The 10,675-nt window shown below is 46.6% G+C and overlaps 1 protein-coding gene across 1 annotated transcript in view; it reads left to right on the top strand.

Annotated features, from left to right (window-relative positions):
* The first annotated feature begins 4,221 nt into the window (after positions 1–4,221).
* SERINC5 (serine incorporator 5) overlaps positions 4,222–10,675 on the top strand; it is a 28,706-nt gene continuing 22,252 nt past the window's right edge. The window contains exon 1 of the mRNA XM_088523359.1: positions 4,222–4,261. Within this exon, the coding sequence (XP_088379485.1) occupies positions 4,235–4,261 (27 nt within the window). The 5' untranslated portion in view covers positions 4,222–4,234. The remainder of the gene's footprint in view (positions 4,262–10,675) is intronic.

Genomic DNA, 10,675 nt, shown 5'->3' with positions numbered 1-10,675 from the left:
CCTTCGTTCGCCTTGAACCCTTCCCTTGCTTTGGCAGATCACACAGTGCTCTCTTTGCGGTGGTAGCTGCTCCATGTGCTTTCCTGAACTCCTCACAACACCCTTCAAAGGTGATATTCTAATTATAGCAGTTATAAATACTACAGAATAGGAGTCTGTGATATTAGATCCCCAGCCAATTACTGTTTCTTGTTTTTTTTTTTTTTTCTAAGGCTGCCACTGGGAGATGTAGTCAGTAGCTCCTATGGTGACTGGCAGCTTGAAAGTGTAAATCCTAAAAGCTTAAACATCAAAAAAACAGCTTGAAATTGAGATTGTTTTCTTTTTAAGTGTCATTGGCCTCTCCGGAGTTATTATGGTAAAGCTTGTTTTTTTTTTTCTGGTTAGCAGAGTGAAAACTGGAGATGCAAATAGATACGGAGTAACAGCCAAGAAGTCTGAGCTACAAGAGTACCTGGTGAGGCTGTGCTCTTGGCAGATGGAGGAGTTAGGTGTATGTGGTGTGAGTGCCCGGTACCGTCCCCCCGACCCTTGCGCTTAGCCCCCCAGCCGGGCCTGGCACCCCCCGGCGTTGCCGCAAGCCCCGCGTGCTGGCGGGCGCTCACGCTGCCTCTCGTCGGCCTGCAGCTGGTGCGGACGGCGCTGCGCGGGCTGGGAAGCTTCCTGGACACACTGGCTTTTGGGAGATTTCCAAAGGTTCTGGAAGCTGTCGGTTACCTGGGAGGATGTGGGGAGAAATGGCCTGTAATCCCTCAGGAAACTTCCCTGCTTCACCACGTGCTGGTGCTTACATAGTTAAAAATAGAGGAGCTCATGACTGTTACGGCCTGTAGCCTGCAAGACTGATATGGCCTTGTAGTCACATGAGCAAAACTGCTAGGTGTTAAATTATTTTTCCTGTCTGATCATGCCCTTGCATGGGTCTTTCCCAAACTGGAATCCTCTTGCTCAGGAAAGTGCCATTGCAGCATCATGGCTGTGGGGGAGGCTGAGGCGCATTTGAGCTGTGGTTTCCAGAACACACACACACTCTCCTGCCCCTCGTAACCGTGTTTCTGACTGATGTCTGATTGCTAAGCTCATGTGCAATATCCACTCACTTAAAAACAATTTTAAATCTTGTGTATTTTAATAGGCATGTAAAGTGTAACTTTGCATTATATATAAGGGGCCATCTCTACCTGAAATAGAATCTGGTTTTGTTTTTTTTCTGATTGCTTTTATGTTTGGAAAGACTTTCTGTATTTCATTTCACCAGGAAAAAAAGAAACTATTTCCATTGGATACAGACTTTTTTTGTGTGTGCTCTTCACTAATTGGCACAAACTGAAACTTCTTATCTTTAAATATTGAAAAAAAAAATCATATAATAACAGTATAATGGGAGCATCATTCCAAATTGCAGCTGCGATTCACAAGTTGCAAACTGAGCAGCATCCTACTACTCTTAGCATAAAGTACACTGATCCAGTTCACAGCATGTGAGTCTGAGGAACCATGTGGTCTGCGAGCGGTCTGCTAAGTTATAGCTTCCCCAAGCTATGCCACAAAGCTTTCTACTTCAGCACTCGTGTCTTTCCAGTTCTCTGTGGAGGTAGCAGTAACTGTTCTTTTCACAGTGTAGCGAGTCTCTGCTTCTGCTACAATAAATGATGTAAAAATTTAGTGAAATGTACAGTATATGCAGATGAAAGCCCAGCTGAGACGCGACGATGATGCTGTTTCTGCTGACTCAAGGAAGGCTGATGTGAAAGTCGCACAAAACAGGACTGGGTACCCACAGGCAGGATTTCGTAGGCTGCTGGCAAGCGGGTGGCTCGAGAGGATGTGCCCGTAGCTGCCCTGTGTTTGCATGCACTGAGTGAGGAGCGAGTCTCGCTCCCAGGCCACAACTGGCTCTTACCAGTGCTGTATTTTTTGAGACCTGCGTGGCTACAACTGCCTCCTTCCCCCTCCCCACAACATCTGAGCCTCTGTTCCGCTGTCATGAGGTTCAGGCTTTATGATCTCTGGGGCTGGCACATGTTTATTTTCTCCCGTCCTGATTCAATCTTTTTAAATCTGTGTTTGTAAAATTATTTGTATAAAGCAAGGCCAAAGCACCTCGCCTTTCTTTACCTATGCTTAAAAGCCCTAAATCAAAATTAATATTTCTTCAGAAAGACACTTTTTACCCTGCCAAGAGGAGCTGTTTGGGGAGGGATTACTGGTTGGGGATTTCTGGCTAGTAAAAAAATAGAGCAACACAACAGCCTTTTCTCATCTCATCTGTCTACCTCATGGGGTACACCTTATTCTAAACATGGATAGTTTTACAGTGATATTTCTTTTTGTGTAGTAATGTCTGCTCATTACATACCTATTAACCTGCCTAATGCTGGCCAGAAACACAGCGGTGAACTTCAAGCCTCTCTGATGATTATTTTTTCGTTTCAAAATGCCAGATACATCCCAGAGCCCTGGGCTGCTCTGACCAACTGTTTGCAAAGTCCCATACAGAGCTGCACTGTTTCCTTTGGTGCAGGAGCTGGATTTGTCAGTGCTAAAAGCACAGGATTAACAGGCCTGTGTGGAGCTGCAAAGCTCATGTTGTTCCACACCCGCTAAGTGCTTGTTGCTGCCACACCAAGCACAAAGGCCATGTGGGAATGCGAGGAGGAGCTCACGCTGTGAATGAGGCACCAGATGTAGACGCTCAATAAGTATATGTCATATCGCCGGGATGCTGCATTGAGCCTGAGGTGACATAGGTCTGAATCCGACCGTAATCTGGACAAGCCCCGGTCTCCCTCCCAGCCCTCGTTAGCTCCTCTGACTCCTGTCATGGTTGGTCTGGAGCACAGCTGGGCCTGACTGCTGAGAACATGAAGGGAGATTCGATCAACAACACACTGCACTGCAAGAAGGGAGTTTTCTCACCTATAACCTCTCCACATGCTGACACTTGTACTCTTCTGCCATACCTGTAAATTAACTTTGCCAGGCTCTCCTTGCAAAAACAGAAGTTGACTATCAATTTTGTTTTTAAATAAAGCATCAGATTCTCCTTCATGTTTTGAAAGGATTTTACAGATGTGGAAATCAAGCAAAGCCTGAGCAGTCATCTCGCTTGTGGTTGTACAAGTCTGCAACAGTAACAGGAAATGAACCTACCTTTGCTGACTTCTCACAAGTGAGAGACATTTGCCTTCCTATGTCCTAACCAGATGACTCAAAAACCTGACTAGGTTTCAAAATTAAAAGGTTATCAGTGGCTTTCCAGTGTCTCTACCCTCACCGCAGCCCAGGATTCTTCATTTCCCAGTAGAACGCAGAATTATGTAATACTGATTCATCCTATTATCTCCAAACACATTTCTTCTCCTAAAGTATCAAATTTCTACGTTCACTTGCATATACAAGGGAAAAGGAAGGAGTTTTATGCAGTAAATCCTGCAGTCCTTACTAATTCCTTCATGTACATGTACCTATATATGCAAATCTATATGCAGCAGGTGTTACATTAAACAGAGGCCGACCATGCAAGGATGTAGTTTCCTCACAACAGCAACAACAACAACACCGTTTATGCCATTGGCTGCTCTGCAGTAGCGGAGAAGTCATCCTGCACATCGTGCTGGAGGCTTAGAAACCCTCTGGTGCTGCCTCTTGCTGTAGATTTGATTCCTATAACCTGTGGCAGGACAGAGCGTTTCGGAAGCAGCGAGGCAGGTCTCTGAGCGCCTGTCCTGCCCTCAGGCCATCGTCTGAGTGAACAGGGCTTTCACACTGGGTGCGGGCAGCCGCAGGGTGCACTGAAGCGCTCTGAATGGCCCTGTTTGCTCCGCACCAAGCGCGCGTTCGTAGAGCCCCGAGGGCAGCTCTGCACCGCGGCTCCTTTGCGACCCCCGCGTTCATGCACCTGCGTCCGCGAAGCCCGAACTGCCAACGCGGAGCGGGAGCGGGTGCCGCGGGCAGCGGCGGGGCCCCGCGCCAGCCCTGCGCGCCCAGGGGGCCGTTACGGCCCGCGCCGCGCGGAGCCCCGGCCCGGCCCGGCAGCCGCCCGGGCTGACGACAGCGGAAACGGCGGGCGGGGGCCGGGCGGAGGCGGCGCTGCCCGCCCCGCTCCGCCCCGCGGGTGCCCTGCGCGCTGCGGGCCGCGCTCGCCACAGCAGCGCCCCGCGCATGGGGCGGGCGCCGCGCAGCGCTGAGCGGAGCGGAGGAGGGAGCCCGCGAGGCCGCCGCGCCGCGCGCCATGTCGGCGCCCTGCTGCGCCGGGCAGGTAGGGGCGGGCGGCCCTGGCGAGGCCGCCGCGCTGTCTGCTGGGGAAGGCACAGCCGGGCGCTGGGAGCCGGGGAAGAGGCGGATATCGAGGGGGGAAAAAACGCTGTCCCAAGACGTGCAGTGCAAGGGCTGCGGATCCCCGGATCCCGGCAGGCGCCAAGCTGCAAGGGGCTGTGTGGCTGCTGTGGGCACCTGCTTTTTGCGGGGGGCGGGGGGAAACGAGGTCCCATAGCGATAGTGTGAGGGGCAGAACGGTGCCATTTGTGTCCCCGGGCTCCTGGCTGCTCAGCGCCACCCGGGTGCTGGTGTCAAAGCAGAGCAGCTGCTGAGCGAGGCAGCGCAGGGGACCTCCGTCCTCCCAAATCGCTGTTTCTGCACCAGAAACGTGTTGCTACCTGTCCTACCTGCGGCAGAGCAGCCAGGAAGCTCCTCCTTGCCCTCTCACGCCCTTAAAGACCAGAGCAGACCTTATGTGCTGTGCCCGCAGCTTGCAGGTGCGCTCTTATTTTTGGGACAAACACTCAGAGCTTTCTTGAAGTAAAAGAATTTTGCGCATACCCCGTACCCTGCGCCCATGCAGGCTCCTCTGCACCCCTTTGATGAGGGGCGAGAGCAGTAACTGCGCTCGCCAACATCCCCATCAGAGAAGGGGTCTCCTTGGCTGCTGTGTCGCGGGTGTTTTGTCAGCTTGTGAGGCAAGTTTTAGATCGTCCGCATCTGCTCCACAGTGTGGGAATGGCAGCGGTGCTGCCCGTTCGGTGCTGGGTCACTCATGCCACTGTATCTGCTATTATGCCGAGGCTTGAGGCCATCAGTATCACTTTAGTGTGAACAAACTTCGGAGCACTTTAGAAACTACTGCTGCTCTCCTCCTAGTGATCTCTGTAGTAGTGTTTCATTGATACTAACATGTCACTTAAGAGACTGGAAATGGCTAAGCATCACTGCAGTCTAAGCAAAAGTCTAAGCAAAAACCCTAGCACCAATGCAGTCATGATGCCAAAATTACTTACTACCCCAGGGAAATGCATTCTGCTGACTCCGTTGTTACTTTCTGATGTAAGACTTATCTCTGCCAATTATGGCACATTCCTGGAGTCACACCAGGAAACTCGCGTTGGAGATGACCTGTCTCTAGGCTAAGAAAACTGATATAAACTGTGTTTCAGTAATGTGCAATGGAACCTTTTCTGTTTAAGGAAAAATGGCCTTATTTGCGGCTCAATGAATCTCAACCATTGATGGGGTGAGGTGGCTTGTTCAATGCTATTCCTTCTAATACACAATCAAAAGGGATGGAAGTTCCTCTTTCTCTGCCAACCGATTGCCCTCAAGTGTTTTCTAGGTAGTGCTAATCAGGTTAGAAAAAAAAAGAAAGCTTGTCTTCTCTCTAATTTTTCCCTAGAGTCTGAGGTTTAACCTACCTTCAGATAAGGAGAAGATGTGCTGGTGCTGTAGCCTTCCTTCCTCCCCTGCCAAAATGCGAGTTTTAACGGGGTTGGTTTCTCATGTTTTCCCATGTTTTTCAGTACGAAGCCCTGTTGCTTTACACTCCGCCTGTTGCCAGGCTGCCTGTTTCTACAGCCCCCCTTCTGAGAACTCGCAGAGAGTTTGGCTGTTGCCCTTGCACGTTGTAGAAGTGCAGTTGTCACTCTTGGGTGTCTGTGGCTGATACCAAAGCCGTGCTGTGACTTAATGACTTGACTATCCGTTTTCCCCATTCTTAATGCCAGCCAATTTTCCTGGTGAGAAGTAGATGAGTTGCCTTTTTTTGGGGCGGTGGGTTTTTTTTTTTTTTTTTGGACTAAACCATGTAAAGCATGCAGCTGATAAATAAATGCATTCAGATTTCTGTTGTTAAAAGATACAGAGGCAAGCTGCCAGACTTCAGTGTACTTCAGTTCTGCTGATTTTGCACTTGAAAATTATTAAAAATAATCTTAATTAACATTACTCTGCAACTTGCATCCTTGCCAAGTAGACCTTGGGAGCTTCCTCTCAAGATACATGGCAATTTATAAACTTGACTTTCTGCAACTGGCTTGTGTCAGGCAATATCCAAACTTACTTCAAGGTGAATGGCAATTTTTAGGTTTCTGTGCTGTAGCAAACTTGCTGCATATATCTTTTTTTTTTCTCTAGTCTTTCTTTGGTAGGCACTTTTTTCAGAGTGCGATGAGAGGATAGTCTAGTTTGGGCCTCCACAATAGAAGTTTGCTTTTGATTACATAAAAACATCTGCTTAAATTGACAGGAAACAGGATTTTACATTTGGCTTTTCTCTGTAGTTATTCTCATGAGAATAAAGTTGAGATCATGGTTAAGAAAAACAGCTGCTGTGGAAAATCTTTATTACAATGAATGTTTTTTCCAGAATTAAATAAGTGTAATTTAAATATTTAGCATTTAAGTTTTAGGTGGCAATGTGTTGTAGCTGGGCTCTTCATGAAAATGTGTTTTTCAATTAGAACTGATAGTTGTTGACATCTAACCAAGCCTAATCTCATAGGCCTGGCAAATCTTGCCTTCGTGCTCCTCCTTCCAGCGCCGTGCCGGGACGGGACCTGGTCCTGGTGCTGGTGGCCTTCCTGTGGCAGAGGGCTTGGGTTGTCACACCTCACCCAAACCAGCCGGTTTAGGGAGAAAAAGAAAAGTGCGAAAAACAGAGATGGGTTTTAACCACTTTGGCAGTGGTTGTGGCTGCCTTTGCACACCCTTCCAACCTCCCATCTCGGTCAGTTGTGATTTAAGGCTAAGCTAGTTATCTGAGGCCTGACTTGGAATATTGTTGTGTCCTAAAGGGCACTTAAAGACGCTTAGAAAAAATAAGGAAGGGGAACGACTTTTTTTTTCCCAGTTTGCAAGAACTTAGAGGTTTTATTTTACAACAAATGGTTGTCTGAGCAATTGCATTAGCAAAGTCTGTTTTTCTAGAGCTTTGTGCATTGAGGTTGGTATCTTATGTCAATTCCTTCTCTAATAGTGACCTTATGTTGCAGCTTTTTCTTTGTTGGGGATTAAAAGATCATTTTCTTCTATTCTAATGGAAATTGGAAGGATGTAATATTTTGGAGGCCCCGATCTCTTTGTCATAGTTGGAAAAAATTTGCTGATGTATTTGCAAGCGACTGAAAAGGGAGGTGAAAGCAACTAGCCAACAGCGAGATCGCTGAGGGCTGCCTCATTTGGCGCTTGCTCCGTTAGGTTGATTTCCAAGTAATCCTGTCCCTGGGAAGATACAAGAGGCAGAACATGCTGCTTCTCATGCCTGTTACTGCATAATTTTCCAGCCTTTGCTTCTTGTCGTGTCCCACAGTAATTGTCCCTTGGTTGCATTGTGGTTTTGAAGACACGGCTAAGACACCAGCCGCAGAGTGAAGCTGTGCAAGGACAGGACGCCTGGCTGTGGGGACAAGGGAGCACTTCTTTGGGAATGGATTAAAGTCCTTATTGCTGCATCCATGTAAGGATTCCATGCAGGCTGCCCAAGAAACAGGCTTCAGGAGTGCCCTTGCTTGTCAAGGATACCCTTGGATCGAGTGCTTTCCTAGGAAACTCACCTCTCCGTAGCCTTTCTCATTTAGTGTAAAATCACTGCATCTCTGCTGGTGCTGTGGCCTCTGTGCTAATGCGTTCTGGGCTGTGCTCGTTGCAGGGACATTTTCAAGTTGGCTCCATGTTTGTTTTGCAGAGAGCCCTGACACACCTAGAAATGTTGTTATCAGTCAGGTTAGTCATGCCTGCACTTGGGCTGATCTTCGCCATTAGTAATGCTCAGATTTCTGCACACACACACACACACACACACACACACACGAGTCTGCAAATATTTGCGCTTCTCTTTTTTCCTAGTAAACTGACCCAAAATACATCATTTGTTAACAGCAGATCCTGTGTAAATTTGGTCTAACTTTTTCTAAAAAGACCTAACTTGTGTGTTTTATCCTCTTTTTATTACAGTTTGGCAGAATGGTGTTTCAGAAATAATATTCAAAATATTTACCAAGTAGTCACTGCAATTCTGTTTAACAATTCTCAACAGAAAAAATAAGCAATAGGAAGTCTTAAGCAGGTCCCATTTGGAATCTCTCAAGCTGGAAATGTGGGTGAAGTTGGCTGTGATGACCCTGGAATGTCCCCGAAAAGCTTTGGGCAATTAGGGAGTTTTGCTTTGTTTTAATATAATGTGGCAAGGAATAGTTAACCTTTCATTCCCCCTTGCTGGCTTTGTCAGTTTGTGTGAAGGTGTTAATATCTTTCCTCCTCTCCAAGTCTGCTTGAAATCAGGATCAGAAATACCTTTTAAAGACAAAACATCTTTGCAAAATGGCTTCAAGCTGTCAGCCTATTCAAAACTGAAGCAGCTGTTCTAGTTGCATGATTTTAAATCAATATATATGATGATTTTGTCTCAACTGCTTCCACCCTCCTGCGTTTTATTGATTTAAGCAGTTACCTTGCTTTACCATGTTCTTGGTTCTTTCCATCCCTCGTGATGCACCATAATGCTTCGTTATATCAGAGCACTGCATCAGCGCTAAACTGGAGAAAATCTGCTCATTGGATGGAAGTGACGGCCTTAAATTGTCAGACTCTGTTATTGCTGGCTTGGCTTTCATCTTCCAGTTGCCTTGCCATGAAAGGCAGAGAAGTGGCTGGCTGCAGTATCAGCTGAAGCCACCCAGAGATAAGAAAACTGGAATAGACGATGACAGGACAGGAGACAGGAACCTGAAGGGGCTGGAGGGCATCTCACAGCTTTCACATGGGAGGCTTGGACTGAACAGCTTGAGCTCTGTGTTTGATAAGCAGGGAGAAAATGCAGGTGTTTGAAAGGCTCTTCAAGTTAGCAAAGGACACCTCTGCAAGAGCCACTAGCTAAAAACTAACAGACAAATTTCCTTTTTTATTTTTTATTTTAGTGATAAATGTAATTAGCCACTATGAGGGAAAAACTGACTCTCATGTTGTCAAATCCAGCAGTCTGTACTGAACCCAGTAACTAGGGGATAGCTGAACAACTTGGAACAGGGCAATACTGGAGTCAGTGTTAAACTAAAGAATTGTCAAAACATGTCACTGAAGTTTCCAAAATCACCGAGAGGAGCTCCCTCCAATGGAGAAATTTCAGTGACATGTTTTGTTGTTTCTAAGGCTGAGCTGAGTCACCACGTAGTAATGTTTGAGCAGAGAGACAAAAGAGCCTCATCCTCACTTCAGTCCTGGGTTTAATTTCTGCTCTGCCAGAGCCTGACAGTAGCTTGTCCCAGTTTCCACTCCCAGCATCGCTGTCCTGGAAGCTCCTTTCTTGTTTGGGCTTTGAACCGGGTCCTGCTGTATAGCAGTTCTGCCCCACTGTGCCAGGCAAAAACTCCTAATTTTAGAAATGCAACCTGGAGCACGTTGGCCTTGCTGAAAAGAAGTGTCCGGGTGATGTTTGTACTGGCTGGACTCTTCTCTGAAGTCAGGTTTAATTTTTCACAGCTCTCGCAGCATGAAGTGCACTCCTAAAATAGGTTGGTGGTTAATTCCCCGGTACGCTGGTCAAAACTTTGTGGCTTGGGTTGTGTGGTCACGAATACTACTAGTAAAGACATACTAAAGAAAGAAGCATTGAAAAGCCAGCTAAGACTAATAAAAGACAAAACTACCACTACTAGGGTGGTGTCTCTGCTGGATGTTCCTTGCTGAAATAAAAGGTCCAAGGGTTGGAGCGTAACCACTTCTGGACATGAGTGGAACGGGACACGCTGCTTTCTCTCTCAGCCTGCTTTGATGCATGAGTATTTTGGGTGCTTTTGGTAGACTTTGCTATTAACAGATCGCTGACCACATTATTAGCAAACTGTATGGCCTGGCTAATTCTGGCAGTCAAGTAATCAAATTATGAAAAACTAAGCCCTCATGAAAAGAATCTATAGCAAGGCACATTCCTTTGCTCTACAAACTGGCCAGAAGGCATGTAGCCTTCCTGTCTACACTGTTCAGGCAGAAATTCATACAGAAGGAGATAAAGCACTGCTAAGTCTTCATTACATTTGAGCATGCTTTAAAAAAAAAATTAATCTGCTGTTCTTTGCTTTGGTTTTTATCATTTCTTCCTCCCAAAAGGAAGAACACTTTGCCGTGTGACAAGTTTGAGACTTTTCTATGGTTTGTGTATGTTAAAAATACCATAGACTATTTTGGGCAGCAATCCTGAAACTCCACTGCTGAGATACGCTTTGTTTTAATGGACTTTCTTTTAATGGCTACACAAAATATTTTCAGTGACCCTGGAGATTTTTTTTGGAAACATCTCTGGAAAATACCTTCCTAAAATGTCACTGTGTCTATAAAAGGAGGAGGCAGGACATATCCATTTTATAGCCCAATCTTATATGTAAATAAGTATGTGCATGCTTAACGTTAC

This window comes from Tinamus guttatus, unplaced genomic scaffold (assembly GCF_059628265.1).
Source record: "Tinamus guttatus ecotype Peru unplaced genomic scaffold, ASM5962826v1 Tinamus_guttatus_pri_ptg000184l, whole genome shotgun sequence".
In the NCBI taxonomy this organism is placed as follows: Eukaryota; Metazoa; Chordata; class Aves; order Tinamiformes; family Tinamidae; genus Tinamus; species Tinamus guttatus.
Note: the sequence above shows the minus strand (reverse complement) of the source record. Positions and strands in the feature narration are given on the sequence as shown.